General features: G+C 35.7%; 1 protein-coding gene across 1 annotated transcript; it reads left to right on the top strand.

Annotated features, from left to right (window-relative positions):
* Nucleotides 1-11,240: 11,240 nt before the first annotated feature.
* On the top strand, nt 11,241-16,196 carry LOC131661939 (uncharacterized). Its single transcript, XM_058931601.1, has 5 exons — nt 11,241-11,963; nt 12,466-12,586; nt 13,274-13,388; nt 13,970-15,145; nt 15,704-16,196. Exons 1-5 carry the CDS (start codon nt 11,765-11,767, stop codon nt 15,959-15,961), a joined length of 1,869 nt encoding a protein of 622 aa, XP_058787584.1. The 5' UTR covers nt 11,241-11,764; the 3' UTR covers nt 15,962-16,196.
* The last annotated feature ends 778 nt before the right edge of the window (nt 16,197-16,974 follow it).

Genomic DNA, 16,974 nt, shown 5'->3' with positions numbered 1-16,974 from the left:
CGGACAAGTAAGTCCTACAAACAAAACCTGCAAGGAGATCAAGTGGTTAGATAACAAACATGTCACACAAAAGTCCTTAGGTTTACAGCTTGCATGGAGTATGACCAGGTGATTACCCTTCCCCAAAGGTACTTCTAAGGATAAGGATGATATCAGCAACGGGTTCTACCAGTGACCCAGAATTGTCAGCCCCTTCTAAGGCACCCTCGAACATGGTACATGCATACCACACAATGATACTTTAGGAAGAAACCTATCTGAGCTGTAGTATCGGGTCGCGACCATAACTTGGCATGCACCAAGAATAGCCCTCCCACTACGTTCCTAAAAGTTAAGGTGGGTTAAAGGTGACTAAAGGTCCTTGAGCTCCGACGCACCCAAAGGTACATACGTAAACCTCTCTCATGCAAAAGAGGTACATAATAACCAGTAGAGGCCTAACTCAAGCGTGAACTTCATATTGACCAATCCCAAGCATGCACAAGGGAGGTCTCCATGACTATGCCACATCCTATCTTATGGTGCACTCGAATCCGGGTATAGGATTCATCTTCCATTCAAATGCCCAAACAACCTTGAAAGGTAAAGCAATCAAAACAAACAATTATTAAAGTGAACTAAACTCTAAGGTAACCCCTCTTTTTAAGTATCCCCAGCAGAGTCGCCAGTTCTGTAACTCGGTGAACTGATTTTTATTTTTTAAAAGCAACAATGTTGCGGTAAGCATGAGTCGCCACCGACTTTTATTTTGTCCAATTTTTAGGAAAGGTAAAAAGTACAGAAAAAGACCTTTTCAAAAGAAAACGGGCTCGGGGGGTAAGTTATGAAAAGGGAAGGTGCAAGCACCCTTTTCATCCGTAGTTATCTACGGGCTCTTAATTTGCTTAGCTCATGTTTGTTTGTTTTGAGTTGAAAAGAGGCATAAGGACTTTAGCGTGAATGCGTAGCCTTAGTTTTTCGAAAGAGTGTTGAAAAGATATTTTTGTTGAGCTAGGCAGATTAAGAACACTACCCTAACTAATTGGTCCTTTCTATACTTTTTACGGTTCCTAGGATTATCCATACTATGTAGAAGTAGGAAATCCTTTATATTGGACGTGTGGGTCATCAAAGTCGTTTGAAAGTAACAAGTAGAGGTACCTTTAGCAATTTCGAAGGGACGATCGTCACTTTTTCGTAGGCAACAATTGAGGGTCATCGAGGGACTTAGTGACGATTTTATCTTAAGGGACATTTGCTAATGGGTACCTCTACATTTCGAGGGACACGACCTTTTATTTCCGAAGGCAACGAGAGAGGCGTACCCTAGAGGTGAGTGAGTGCGATGTGTGTCAGATTCAATTATTTTATCTTTGAAATTAGGTTAGCTATGTTTATTTTTAGTCTTTCCATACAATCCTATTAACATACATCTAACAGTTATAACAGTTAATATGTACAGGAAATTAAAGTGCGGAATGTAAAGTCCTAGCTATTACATGGCTTCGGGGAGGGGGATTTACAATTTGTCAAACGGGGATGGAGATTATTACAACAACTCAAATAGAAATTAAAATGATAAATGTCCATAAAAATAGTCCAGAGCCTCAAAGTGTACCTCACAATCAAAACAAAATGTTAGTGATAATGGATGAGAAAAAATGGTAAAAAATAATGAACAAATATTAATAAAAAAAATAAAAATTAAGTTCTAACAAAAGAATAAGCAAAAATAAAGTAAACAATATTTTTAAGTATTTTTGATATAGAATGAAAGTAACTAATTAACCAAAAATAATTTTTGTACTTTTGTATAAAAAACAAGATTTGAATAGAATCTAAATTCTAATAACGTTTTTGTATTTTTATCATTTATATGTTAGTGGCTTAAACTAATAAAATCTAATCTAACTAAATTAATCCTAAAAGTAGTAAATTAACTTTTATTATATTTTTAAAAGAATGCATACCTCATACATATAATAACCATTAAAAATAGTTTGACTATTTCAATGTTTTCAATGAGGACCAATAGGATTTGAACATGCATATATATGATACTAAAAACAAAACTAATAAGAAAATATGAAGAAAAGAAAACAAAACGTGAGTCCACCCCATTCTTCTTCTTCTTTCACGATCTGCCACCCCTAAAATTCCTTTTCAGTTTTTTTGTTTACAAACTCTAAACATCAAAACACCATATTCAACCTTTAAATTATAGAAATGACAAAAAATGATTTACCGCAAATGGAAAATTGTATACCCAAATTGGAGGGCGTGAGTCGCGGTTGGGCTGCGGTTGATTCGAGCGGTGACTTGGAGCTTCACGCGGTGGTCGAAGGCTGGTCGTCTGGACTGTCACAATCGCGGTGGTGATCGATTTTGAATCTACTTCTATTTTTCCTGTCAAAGTATAAATTCAAAACAATAGAGGATTTGTTAGATTTTGTAGTGATATAAAATGAAAGTGGATTTGTTGTATGTGATAAAAGGATGGCTCTGTTTATTTATTTCACAGTGTTATTCATTTTATGAATGAGTTTTGGTTACAATTGCAGGTTAGATTGTGAGGTTATTGTGTGTTGAAAAAAAAAAGCTATGTAAGAAATGGTTAGGCTTCACGTGAGGCCAGCAATTGTTAATGGTTGGTGGCCAGAATCTGTACGTGAAAGAGTTGATTAGAAACAGGGTTAGAAAATTGGCCTCTTTGATGTGTTCTTTTAGTGGGATTATGTGATGTCTTTTTTGTACGTCCGTCCCCCGAAGAAAAGAAAATGGCCTCCTTTTATCGTCCAAAAGAAACATCCAACATGGAATCAATTTAAAAACACAGATTAAATGTCATTAAGTTTTGGTATTCACGTGGTTTCCATCTTGATTTTTACTGTTGGAATATTGCTTTGGAAAGAAATAAAATGTTTTGAAAATGTTATTGATGTTGTCGGGTATATATTTTAGAAAAGTTAAAGACTTGATTTTGTGGTTAAATGATATAAAAATAAAAATTAACTTCTAAAAATAATCTAATATTTAAAAGATAATTACCTAATATATATATAATTTAAATAATAATATAATGATAATGCAAGAAAAAAAACTAATATTTACAAAAAGAAGTAATAATAATTTTTTTGGTTATTTTTGATATTTTTATGATAAAAAATGAAAAAAATAATAATTTATAGAAAAGGTCAAAATTTAAAAAAAGCAAAAAATTAATTTTAAAATGATAAAAAATATATTATTTTTTGTGATTTTTTTGAATAAAATTCTAATAAAATAAAGTTAGAAATAAATAAAAATGGGAAATGTCAGAAGTGGGATTTGAACCCGAGACCTTGTACCCGCCAACCTTACTAGCTTACCAATGGTGCTATATTATTTATTATGAAGCATCGGTCAGCATTTTAAAATATAACAATTTAAGAGTAAACTATTATATTTTTAAAATAGACTTTAAATCGAATATTTATAAAATTCAGAATGTCAATGTAAATGAACCCGAGATTTTATAAAAATCCAATTTTTTGAAATAGTTTTGAATTTTTGAAAAGTGTGGGCAAATTTTGGGGTATGACAAAGGGTATCCTTAAAGTGCTCAAATTTATGATCTAAAATCAAAGATATGGAATTTAAAGCAGAATGACATGGATGTCACTACCTACTATAATGAATTGACGGCCCTTTGGCAAGAGTTGGATCAGTGTTATGATTATAGCTAGAGGTGTATTGAAGACATTGTTCAGTTTATTAAGACACATGAGAACGACAGTGTCTTTATTTTTCTTGCTGGTCTCAACAAGGAACTCGATGAAGTAACAGGTAGAATTCTTGGAAATAATCTGCTGCCAACTATCCGAGAAACTTTTTCAAAAATCAGAAGGGAGAAGGCTAGACAAAGAGTGATGATGGGAAAGTCAAACTCAGCAACTGATGGTTCCGCCCTTGTCACAAACAACTTCAATAAAGACAGCAAGAAATATGGTAAAATTTGGTGTGATCACTACGAACGTTATTATCACACACGTGAGACTTGTTGGAAAATTCATGGAAGGCCTCCTAATTGGAAAAAGAAAGGTGAGGGTCGTGCACTTCAAGAAACTTATGATCAAGAGCCACAATCCTCCTCAAATGCATTTCCATTCACTAAAGACTAACTATATCAAATGTACAAACTACTTGAGTCTTAAACACCTTCGTGCTCCATAGCCCAGAAAGGTAACTTCCCAAAATTAGCCAATCTTAGTGACATTCTTAATCGTACATGGATCGATGATTATGGAGCCACTGATCATATGACCGGTGAATCCAGTTTATTTTCTTCATATAAACCATGTGCAGGAAATTCCAAAATTAAAACAGATGATGGCTCTCTTTCAGTCGTGGCAAGAAAAGGTTCTATTGTTTTATCTCCCTTACTAACCATCCAAGGTGTGTTACATGTCCCAAATTTGTCTTGCAACTTGTTATATGTCAGTAAGCTAACCACAAATAAAAACTGTCAAGCTCATTTCTTTGAGACTCATTGTGTATTTCAGGATTTGATCTTGGGGAGAGTGATTGGCACTGCCGAGGAAAGTGGTGGACTCTACTACTTGGAAGATGAACAAAAAACCAGACATTAATTTGGACCAATATGTTTTTCTTCTTTTAAATATTTTTTTGTTTCAAATAATAAGGATGACATTATGTTGTGGCATTTAAGGTTAGGCCACCCTAGTTTTAAGTATTTAAGTTCATTGTTTCCTAAACTTTTTGTTGACCAAGACATTTCTTAACTTCAATGTGAGGTTTGTGAGTTTGCTAAACATCATCGAAGTTCTTTTCCAATTCAATCTTATTCAAAACCTTTTTCAATGATTCATAGTGATGTTTGGGGGCCTAATTGAACAAGTACTTTATCCAAACAAAAAATGTTGTATCACTATCACAAATGATCATACTAGACTTTGTTGGGTATACTTGTTGAAAGAAAAGTATGAGGTAGGTCAAATAATTCAAAACTTTTGTAAATTGGTGCACACACAGTTTAATACCCAAATACAAGTGTCTAGAACTGACAATTGTACTGAATTTTTTAATAAAATTGTTGGAAATTTTTTCTTGAAAATGAATTTGTGCATAAAAGTTCATGTGTTAACTCAACCCAACAAAATGGGATTGTAGAGAGGAAAAACCGGCACCTTCTTGAAGTTGCCCGAGCACTACTTTTCTCTACCAATGTCCCTAAACATTTATGGGGTAAAGTTGTCTTGACAGCTGCACATTAATAAACCATATGCGATCTCGTGTTTTGAAATTTTAAATTCCTTTGCAAAGTTTCTTGAAATATTTTCCAATTGCTTCAGTTCTTTCTACTTTACCACTTAAAATATTTGGATGCACATCTTTTGTTCACGAACACAAGCATCTGGGTAAACTCGAACCCCGTGTGTTATTATTGGGTATTCATCTTCTCAAAAAGGTTATAAATGTTTTGATCCTAATACAAAGAAATTTTTTGTAACAATGGATGTTACTTTTTTTGAAAACAAACTTTTTTTTTTTGTAATAATCATCTTCAGGGGGGGAAACAAATGAAGATTCTCATGAATTGTTTGAAAACTTAATTATCTCAGAAGATGTGTATATATTACATAATTATGCTCCATGTACAACTGCACCTAAAGAAAATGCCTTGAAAAAATTAGATGAACCTACTCCTTCCATGAGTAAGGATAAATCAAAATCCGAGGCAACAAATCAAAACAAAGATCAAACAAATTTTTCTTCTGAAATTAATAAAAATGCACCAGATAAAGATCCTTATAATGAAAGAAACATATTTGAGGAAGGAAATCCAATTTGGAAAGGCAAAATTTATGCCAAAAGAAACAATGATCAAGTAGTAGAAGACCTTATTCCCCAGCTCAGCCAAGAATCTGGACTGAGTGAAAGTCAACCGACTCAGACAGGTAAATCTCTCCTTGATCCTGATTCTCTATATACCGACCTTAATGTCCCCATAGAACTTAGGAAACAATATACTAATCTTAATGTTCCCATAACCCTTAGGAAGCCAGGTAGGCCATGTACTAGGTGCCCCTTGTCTAACTTTGTATCTTATTCAAATTTGTCTCCCTCTTTTGCTCCATTTACTTCTAATCTATCTAGTGTCAAAATTCCTAAGAATGTACAAGAGGCTCTAGAAATTCCAAAATGGAAGGAAGTTGTCTCTGAGGAGATGAAAGCCCTTGAAAAGAATAAAACTTAGAGTGCCACAACTCTACCAGCAGGTAAAAGAACTGTGGGATGTAAGTGAGTGTTCATAATAAACTACAATTCTCATGGATCAATCGGAAGGTACGAAGCTAGATTGGTTGCAAAAGGGTTCACTTATACATATGGCATAAATTACTCAAAGACCTTTGCTCCTGTTGCAAAGCTTAACACAATCAGAATACTCTTACCCCTTGCTGCTAATTTAGACTGGCCTCTCCATCAGCTAGATGTTAAAAATGCATTTCTCAATGGTGATTTAGATGAAGAAGTATACATGGATTGTCCTCCAGGTTTTGAAGAAACCTTTGGGTCACAGGTGTGTAAACTAAATAAGTCCTTGTACTGGTTGAAACAGTCTCCAAGAGCTTGGTTTGAAAAGTTTACTCAGTCTGTGAAGAAACATGAATATACTCAAGGACAAACATATCATACTTTATTCACAAAGTCAGGTCAAAATGGAATGAAAACTGTTTTGATAGTCTATGTTGATGATATTATTCTTACAGGTAATGATGAGATAAAAATGGAGAGATTAAAAAGAAACTTAGCAGCATTTTTTGAAATCAAAGACTTGGGTCCCCTCAAGTATTTCCTTGGCATGGAAGTAGCAAGGTCAAAGAAAGGGATTGTTGTTTCACAGAGAAAATCTGTTCTTGATCTCCTACAAGAGACAAGTATGAGTGGTTGTAAGGCTGTTGACACACCGATGGACCAAAGTGCCAAACTTTTGGAGAAAGGGGACACACCAGTTGAAACTCGAAGATATTATAGGTTAGTTGGAAAATTAATATATTTGGCTCATACTCGTCCTGACATTGCTTTCTCCGTTAGTGTTGTGAGTCAATTCATGCATGCACCATATGAAGAACACCTTGAAGCTGTGCGCAGAATCTTGAGATACTTAAAAGCAACTCCTGGAAAAGGGTTATTCTTCAAGAATACCAATGATAAAAATGTGGCAATATTCACTGGTGCAGATTGGGCAGGGTCCATTATTGATAGAAAATCAACTTTAGGTTATTGCACATATGTGTGGGGGAACCTAGTGACTTGGAGAAGCAAAAAACAAGGAGTAGTTGCAAGAAGTAGTGCTGAAGCTGAGTTTAGAGCAATGGCCCAAGGAATTTGTGATGGTATGTGGATTCTGAGAGTCCTAAAAGAACTGAAGATAAAGGTAGAACTCCCATTGAAATTGTACTGTGACAACAAGACAGCTATAAGCATAGCTCATAATCCGGTTCAACATGATCGTACAAAACATATTGAGATTGATCGTCATTTCATCATAGAAAAGATATACTCTGGTACTCTCTGCTTGCCATTTATCCCTTCCAATCAACAGATCGCTAATATATTGACCAAAAGCTTGGGAAGAACAACGTTTAAATACTTAATCAACAAGTTGGGCATGATTGACATCTACGCACCAACTTGAGGGGGTGTTGAAATGTTTCTTATTTAATATTATTTATTTTCTTGTTTATAAGAGTCATTACGAGTCATTATATTACTCCTAAAATAAAGGAGTTGATTTTGTATTTTCTCTCCTATAAAAGGAGCACTCTTTTCTTTATAATAATATAACAGAAAATTATCACCCATACATATGTTGCTATTTTATTTTGAAGTTTCATTGTTATGCTAATTTGGAATTTATTTGGAGTTCTTTTTCAGTTTACTTCAAGAACTATGGTGTCAAAGTTTCTGTGGAATTTATTTGAACTAAAATACAAATGCTGTTATTTTTTGTTGAATGAAGTAGTGGACATGATGAATGAATGAAGTGAATTAGATGTTTTTTTTTTTTAATGAAGAATCTGTATATTTTGATGAATGAAAAAGTGATATATTTTGTTGAATCATTTTATACTATTATTACTTTGTGTTAAATTTGGAATTAATTTTGTTCTTTATAAAGAAGTATTAGTTATTACACTAATTCCCACTATAAGATGCATTTGAATTTAATATGGTAAATGCATTCAAAAGTTTTTCACATAATCTTCTATTTATAAAAAGGTAAATTTTATATTCAATATAAGGAAAATTAGTAAATTATAATTAAAAAAAGTATCCATGGGTATCCGTAAATACCTGTAGGTATCTCAAAATCCACGAATACCTGTTTGGTAGATTCTCGCACGGGTATGAGGCGGAGACTGGTAACATATTTATTGAATGAGATGGGTAGCGGGGGGACTAGTAACCGTCTCCATGGGTATCCATTGTCATCCCTACTATCCTCGCTCTCTCTAAAATATTTTTCTACTTTTTCTCACCATAATTTAGCCATAGTGCTTCGAGAAAGTTCTTGCGTTTAAGTGAGGTTTCTGTTCTACAAAGGGTGATATTGTAAATTCACCAAGAGTTATTAAATCTTGGTTGAATATTTATTCTTAAGGGAGTGTTTATTTGGATTCAAATCTAAACCCGTTAAAAGTTTTGTTTGAGGATTTAGTATTAAGTGCTCAACCCATGTAAAAGTTCAATTTGGTTCGAGATTAGCCTAATGTAAAATCTCAATTAGGTTTGTGATCAGCCTGTGTAAAACCCCGATTTGATTCAAGATCAACCTAAATAGTATTTTTGAGAAAAACTGATCAATCCATGCTTGCATTATACTTGCTCACGTCTTGTTTTGCATTGTTGTGTAAGATGATATAATTATTAACCCCAAAACGAGAAAACTTATGCAACCATTAAAGGCAATGATCAAGCTTGTAGTAAGCTAAGGCTAAAATCTTGCCTATTTATAGAAATCAGGAAAAATACTATTAAAAAGCTTGTAATATCCATCCCTAGGCTATTTATGAAGGCACTAGCACACTACATGGACTCAATGTAGTCTAACACCTCTCCTCAGCCAATGATCATGGGGAGTGCTGTAATATCCATCCCTGAAAAAAACACGGGGATCAAACATTATCACAAATATATAATGAACAACTTTGAGAAAAAGTATAATGATATAAGATTGTTACCACTAAGAGGGAACAACTCTCACCCACAGTCCTTGCCTTCCACAGGCATCACTCACCGACTCTATGGTAGTTTTACGCCAATGTAGCCGCTCCCGAGTTGTACACATGAATACGTGCGGTATCCGGCAAGTACCTCAGGTAAACAACATCTGTGTACGAGGAGCTCGTGTCCACAAACATGTGAGTACCTAACAAAATTAGGAAATAACATCTAAGCACTCACTGTCTGTGTATCTCCACCTCTAATGGGTCACCAACAGTCTGTTGTGCCGCAATGAGCCCGACCTCGTACTGCCGCGTCAAGAAGGAAAATCTCACATGCGCGCCGCGAGTCCTCTCCACCTCCTTAAGCGCGTCCTCAGGATCAACCATGCTCCTCAATCAGAGCCTCCCCCGCTTCCTCCTTCGTCAACCTACCGTGACCAAGGAGGATACCCCTGATAGGTATATGCAGATAGAGGCAATCTTTCGGCCGTGGCTGTAGAACTTCTGGGGATCCCTATCCTGAAATTTTCCAAAGAAAAAACTGTTAATAATTAGCAAAGTTAGAAATTATAAATATTCACTAAGGACAAAAAAGTAATAAGTAATAAGTCTAAGAAAATTTACCTCTCCGTCCTAGACATGTATGGCTGTATGATCTGCATATCCTATTAACAAGGATAAATCTGAAGGATCCTCTGGGTAGGCCACATGCGCCTCAGCTGCATCAGCCTCCTCGTGCAACGGGTCAACACCATCAAGAGATGGCACGGGAGATCCAACATCCCTCTCTAGAGGTGACACAGGATTACAAGAAGTGACCCAACGACGTCTGCGGGCGGAGGGCATCTTTGAGGAACCCTCACCATCATCACGAGGCCTCCGGGATGAAATAGTATATGTGAAAGGCCCCTCTGCTGAAACAAATGTACCAGGTACCTCTGCTGGAACGGAGGTATAAGGTGCATCTGTTGAAACGGAGGCTCTTCTCGTCACTTGTGATACTACCTGCATCCGTACACGTCGCACATAGTCAAGCTGCGTAACCCTCCCAAATATAATACGGTCTGGATGGTCGGTCATAATGTCTGCATTGTATTACAAATAAAGTCGGGTTAGATACAATTAACTTACAAAAGAAAAGGAAAAAAATTCAAATTTAACTCCGTATGTGCAAATACAGAAGACTTCTGTAGATACATCTACGGAAGCACCCAACATTTCAAAAAACTGGGGTTGTTCCGTAGGAGCATCTATGGAACTACCTAACATTTCATTTGTTCCGTAGATGCACCTACGGAACATTCTGAAACTCCAAGAATGTAACAATGACGTCTGTCACTGTTCCAGCCACTAAAAAACTCCATTTTGGTGGGTTGATCGTTTGTTTTATTTTTACACTTCCAAAAATACCTACATTGTCTCTAAACTATGTTTCTAAAATTATCCAATTATTTCTATACCTAAAAATTGAATTCTAACTCTATTACGGGAAAACTCGAAAAGTCGAAAACTTATTGATTAAATTGAGTTTTGAAGTTGTTGGAATGTGTTAATCGTTGATGTTGACGTTTATCACCGAACTCGAGAGAAAAAAAAATAATTTTGGTTAATTTTGATTTTTGAGGTTGAGAGAATTTGAGAGTGTGAGGAAGAAGAAAAGTGAGGAATGAGGGAGGAGAAAAGTCAGTTGCAAATATATCATCAAATACTTCCGTAAATACATCGCTGGAAATCTTCCATAAATGCACCTACGAAACAAATGAACTTTAAAAAAACTGTACTTCCTAAAATACATCTACGAAAATAAAAAATCTAAGACACCCGCTTAGAGTTTTTCAATTATTATAACATTATCCACAATTTTCATTTTACAAAATCTTAAATATATTTTCAAATATATACCAATAATACCATAACCAAATAGACTTAAGTACCAAGGTCGTACAATATTCCAAGTTGGGGCCTATAAAGCCCCACCGTTACAAGAATTTAAAAAGCAGAACTCACATGCGAAGGGGCATTTTCGTGATTATCTCCCGAATCACGAAACGTGGCATCAAACAATAGGAGCGACAAGATCAAAACGGTGTCTTTTCCTCATTGAATTCCCCATTTTAACCTTGTACAATCACCATTACTCTCACTCACTACCCTCCTTCTTCTTAACTCATCCCTCACTCTCTCCACCGCCATATACTCAAACATCAAACTTCCCGTTTTTCGTTTTTCCAATCTCTCTCACTCCCTTTCTCACTCTTTCCCACGCGCCTTTCGCAGTCACGCGACCCACGCGTTTGCGTTTTCTAAAACTTGTTTGGTTTTTGTTTTTCTTCAGTTCAATGCCGTTTTGTTCATGCTGCTAGCGTTTTGCGTTTTTCAGCACAGATTTGAACTCTTCTACATATTTTCAACTATTTTTCTTCTTCGAGAGAGGTTACGTTCTTACGGAGCAATTATTGTAGTGAAATACGGTTATTGAACGAGAGGCTGAGTTGAAATTTTTGTTTAGGGCTTTTTTTGAGTGATTTAGGGTTCGTGTTTTTTGAATTTTGGGGATGAATCGTAGCTTCAGAGCTCCGGAGTCGCAAATGCAAAGTGGTTTGAAGCAGAGGGAGCAGCAATTTGGGGGTTTGATGGGTTCGGTAACGACTGAGAAGGACGAGGAGCTTGCATTGTTTCTTGAGATGAGGAAGCGTGAGAAGGAACGGAATGATCTTCTGCTTCACGCCTCGGAGGAGTTTGATTCAGCTTTGGGTATAGATTCATGCTCAAAAGTTTCTATTTTTGGAGTTGTGTGTTTTGGGGTTTTTGTTGATTTCTTCTTTACCGTATTTTTGGTGTTTAGTTGTTGTTTAATCCTTGTTTAGATAAACTGCTTAGTTAAGCTATTTGTATAACAAAAGACAAATAAGTTAAACTGTTTTTCATATTAGTTGTTACACACAGTTTTTCATAAACTATCACAGAGAGTTTATGCAAACTATAAGCTTAAAATAGAATATGGATATATTCTCAAAAAGACTCACTAGTGCTTAAGTTCATCCGTAAGATTAAACAAGTCAATCTAAACAAGTCCAAAGATTAATTAGCTTATTAACTTGTGTTTGTAAACTTTCCATGTATATGATTTGAAATTCGAAGAAGTGGACGAAGAGTTGCAAAATGATTGTGTTGTTTGAAAAATGCAGTTTTATGAACTTTTTTTATATAAGTTTTGGTGGGATTTCTCTGTCTCATTGTATCTTTATGATTGCAGGGTCAAATCCAGGCAATTCTCCCTTGTTTAACATTTCTTCGTCTATGCCAACGGCTCCTGTGCGGAAGAGCGGTGCTGATGAGTTTCTCAATTCGGAAAATAATAAAAATGATTATGACTGGTATGTCATACCTTTCAATTGCCATTTTCCATATATTCTGTTCATAATATTTATCTGGATGTTGTGTTTATTAGAGTAATGACTGATGGAAATTTTGTGCTTATGACTGGATAAACAAGTCTAGATTTATAGTTTATGGTTCGAGAGCATTTTTCTTATGCAAGTCATTTGCCGGTTGATGGTAGTAGATGTTTATTGAACATCAAAGTTATCATATGAAATAAAGCATTCATTTCTCTTGTTCTGGTTTTTTACGCCTTGTGCTTCATTTTCTATCTTGAAATAGTATTATGCTAGTATCCGATAGCATGTTTCATAGATAGGCTTCATTCTGACATTGGTTATACTCGCTATATCATTCCTAATGTCACTTGATTCTATTCTCATATTAAACTAGTTGTTGCTTCATATATATGCAAATAACACAAATACCTAAAATTAAAATATTACTTATAGTCTGAAGATGCCAATATTTTTCTTGAAATTACAACATTAACCTGCCCAACAAATATTTCCTTTTCTGCTGTCTCTGCATCACATTAGTTTTCGTTATTACAGATAATTTAGTTTCTTTATCTGCCTACTATATGCTTGACTGGCATGACTTTGTTAATGTTTTAAGTGATGTAAAGCCATTGCAAATGATTGTTGGTCAAATTGGTGCTTATCATGGTTAATGTTTTTTAGGCTTCTAACTCCTCCCGGTACTCCTCTTTTTCCTTCTTTGGAAATGGAAACTCGGAAGACTGTTATGAGTCAGCTTGGTACTCCAACCGCACGCCCCACAGCATTGAAATCCAGAGTAAGCATATTCAATGAGCCTTTCAAATTTTCAGGTCATGTCAATTTTTTTGTTGTCATTGGCTGATGCACACTTTTATTTGGTGTATCAAGTTACCTATCGAACATGTCAGCTATGTTTGTTTATTTTCTGTTCTCCTGATGCCTGACTAGATATGATATGGATTTCCCCTTAACATTACAAACATCCTTGGACTGCTTGAAATTAAATTCTAATCATATTGCATGTTTTATACTTAATTTGCCATCAAAATTTTTAATTGATTTATTTATTTATTGTAGGACAGTTGTTTTAAGTATCACATTTCAATGAATATGCATTGAAAGATTCAATGATATCATCGAGTAAAAATCATTCTTGGTTGTTTAAAGTTTTAGTCGTGAAAAAATGATGATGCTCTTTATCATCATTGGGTAAAAGATTGTTTAGTATCTTGTTGGTGTTATAGTGATCTTTTTTTGATAGAGCAAACGGTATTGATTGATTCATGTTGCTGGTCTCACCCAGTGAGTGAGAACTCACTCGGTTGATGTTATTGTCAGAAATTAATTTTTCTTGAAATTGTTTTCTTGTGATTGTAGTTGTCAAATCATCAATTGGAGCCTGCTGGGAGAACTAGCTTGGCATCAAGACAGCCAACATCCTCCCCTGTGTTGAGCTCTTCAAGTGGTGGAACTAGGAGGCCCTCGTCATCAGGGGGTCCTGGATCACGCCCTGCAACTCCTACTGGACGTCCTACACTGACCACAACTTCAAAACCATCAAGATCTTCAACACCTACTCGTAATTCGATACCTTCAACTAGGACCACAATGTCCACAACCAAGCCTACCATGGTTTCTACCACTAAGCCTTCAACTTCTGCCTCGAAGGCCACCATCCCTGCTGCAAAACCAGCAACTCAATCAAGATCCTCAACACCATTATCAAGATCGACTGCAAGATCCTCAACACCAACAAGCAGACCTACTTTACCTCCTTCCAGGTCCACATCAAGAGCATCTACTCCAACTCGGCGACCATCTATACCATCAAATGAGCTCAATATATCTTCTTCATCAGTTAAGATTTCTTCGAACCCAAAGCCAGCTACTGGGTCCTCAAGGCAGCCAACTCCTGTGAAAGCAAGGCAGCCAACTCCTGTGAAAGCAAGGCAACCAACTCCTGTGACCTCTAGACAACCAACTCCTGTGACCTCTAGACAACCAGCTCCAGTGACTTTTAGACAGCAAGCTCCAGTGACCTCTAGACAGCAACAAGTACCATCACGCGGCATATCGCCAACAGCGAGGTCAAGACCGTGGAAGCCATCTGAGATGCCAGGGTTTTCACTTGATGCTCCTCCTAATTTGAGGACAACACTACCTGATAGGCCATTGTCAGCGACCAGGGGTAGGCCTGGAGCTCCCACTTCTCGGTCTTCATCTGTTGAGCCTTCTTCTAGTGGAAGACCTAAGCGACAATCATGCTCTCCTTCAAGAGGACGCTCTTCCAATGGCACTGCTCATATAAGTGGAAACTCAATGCCTGCAATAAGCCGGGGACGCACTAAAGTGAATGACAATGTCAGTCCGGGTATGATGGGAACAAAAATGGTTGAGAGGGTTGTAAACATGCGAAAACTAGCACCACCAATGATGGATAACAAAAACTCACCTCGTAGTAATCTGTCTGGCAAGTCATCTTCATCTCCAGATAGCACAGGTTTTGGAAGAACTCTCTCAAAGAAGTCCTTGGATATGGCTATTAGGCATATGGTACACCTATGTTCTTCATTCTTTATATATTTTTTATCAGATTAACATAATGTTACAATGGCATACCTGCCCGCAATATTTGCTAATTGCACATAAAATCTATGGAATCCCATATTCGCTAATTGCCTTTTTGGATGCTTGATCTCTAGAATGATCAAACTTATACTAGTAGCCATTATAAATAAGTGTCGTGTTTAAAATATTTGTCTCAAATGGTTTCACTTAGATTGCCTAGACAACATTTATTAACTTTTTTTTTTCCAATAATATCCTCATATTATTGAATACTTCACTTCATTACTACAACTTTCAACTACTTCAATTATTATGAGAATTGTAGTCCTCACTCCTCACATTATTATACTTTAGAATTCACATTATCATTTTCTGAAGTGTGTTGTGCCTATAATAACACTGACAGAGAGAATGATAATGGAAAAATGCCTATTAGAACTTCATGGTTTTAATAATTATAGAACTGATTGACCTAAACTTATTAGATCTGATTAAATTCAATAATTCTTTTCTAATCATTTTTGCTTGTTTCTCTTTGAACAGGATATAAGGAGAACCATTCCAGGAAATTTACGGCCATTAATGACAAATATTCCGGCATCTTCTATGTATAGTGTGAGGTCTGGATCTCAGCGTGGCCGAACAATTAGTGTATCGGGCTCTCCTCACGCCACAAGCAGTAACGCTAGCTCTGAAATGAGTGTTAACCAAAATGGTATTTGTTTAGATTCTAGCGAGATAGATGATGATATTGGCAGTGAGAGATACGGTCAATCTCCCGCCAGTGTTAGGGGGAGGTAAGCTTTTCACACTCTAGCAAACCCTGCATATATATTTGAATAGCACCAATGTTCTTATCCTGGATTTCAGCCATAGCAGATTTGCATATGGAGCTAACCTTGCTTGAACTGATGTAAAGCCTGATGTAATCTTATCTAAGATGGTGTCTTCTGATTTTAGGTAGATTGGATATATGGTGTAATTGTCATGCGCATTTTTTGAAACAAGGCGAGGTTTATCCTCTTTTTATCGAGAAGCCGTAAGTTTCAATAACTACATTAGGCGAAAGAGTTTTAGTCAGGCTTTTCTCCATTTATCTATCTTCATCATTTACCTTTCTTTTATAAGAGGTATATACCAACGATGAATGAGTCTCTCTAACTTAATAAGTAAATCTCCCAAATGATTCTCATTAAAATGTCACTTTTCTCATTTAAATAGACGGTAAAGAGAAAATAGATTTTATCAATTAGAAGTTCTTAATTTTAATGCAGGATTTTTTTCACTCTAAATAACTTTGGATATACATGTTACACTTGGAGCCATGTGTGGTTATTAATAAGGGGTATGAAAAGTTTCTCAACAATTTCTCAATCAATAAGAAGTCCTTTACGAGATATGTTTATGACTTCACATTGTATGTTCTTGAAGCCATGTGAAATATTTAAGTGAAGAATAAATGAGGAAATCTCCATTATGGCTACTAATTACCTATGTTAATGAAAAAATATCTATCATACTTTTTAAAATTTAGAAAGAAGAAATGCAAATTGAATTGCTACCCCCCTGAAACTACTTAATATTGAAGAAGCTCAAATTTTGACAATGTTCCTTCATTGACTTATTCTTTCCTCAATCGTATTTGTCATTGAATTGAAGAAGTAAAATTTTGTTTCAGTTACACTATTATTTATATTTTCATATAGTAAACAATCAATCTTTTCATACACTACATTACAATTAGATGGTAATAGTAATAGTTACCATATAGTAGTAGTTAACCAAAGTTTCATTATTGGAGAAAATTCGGGAAA

Source organism: Vicia villosa, linkage group LG3 (assembly GCF_029867415.1).
Source record: "Vicia villosa cultivar HV-30 ecotype Madison, WI linkage group LG3, Vvil1.0, whole genome shotgun sequence".
Classification (NCBI taxonomy): Eukaryota; Viridiplantae; Streptophyta; class Magnoliopsida; order Fabales; family Fabaceae; genus Vicia; species Vicia villosa.
Note: the sequence above shows the minus strand (reverse complement) of the source record. Positions and strands in the feature narration are given on the sequence as shown.

Coding starts and splice junctions, on each gene's coding strand:
- LOC131661939 (XM_058931601.1), top strand. CDS start 11,765: ATGAATCGTAGCTTCAGAGCTCCGGAGTCGCAAATGCAAAGTGGTTTG. Junction 13,389..13,969: donor CCACAGCATTGAAATCCAGA/GTAAGCATATTC, acceptor TTGTGATTGTAG/TTGTCAAATCATCAATTGGA. Junction 15,146..15,703: donor ATATGGCTATTAGGCATATG/GTACACCTATGT, acceptor CTCTTTGAACAG/GATATAAGGAGAACCATTCC.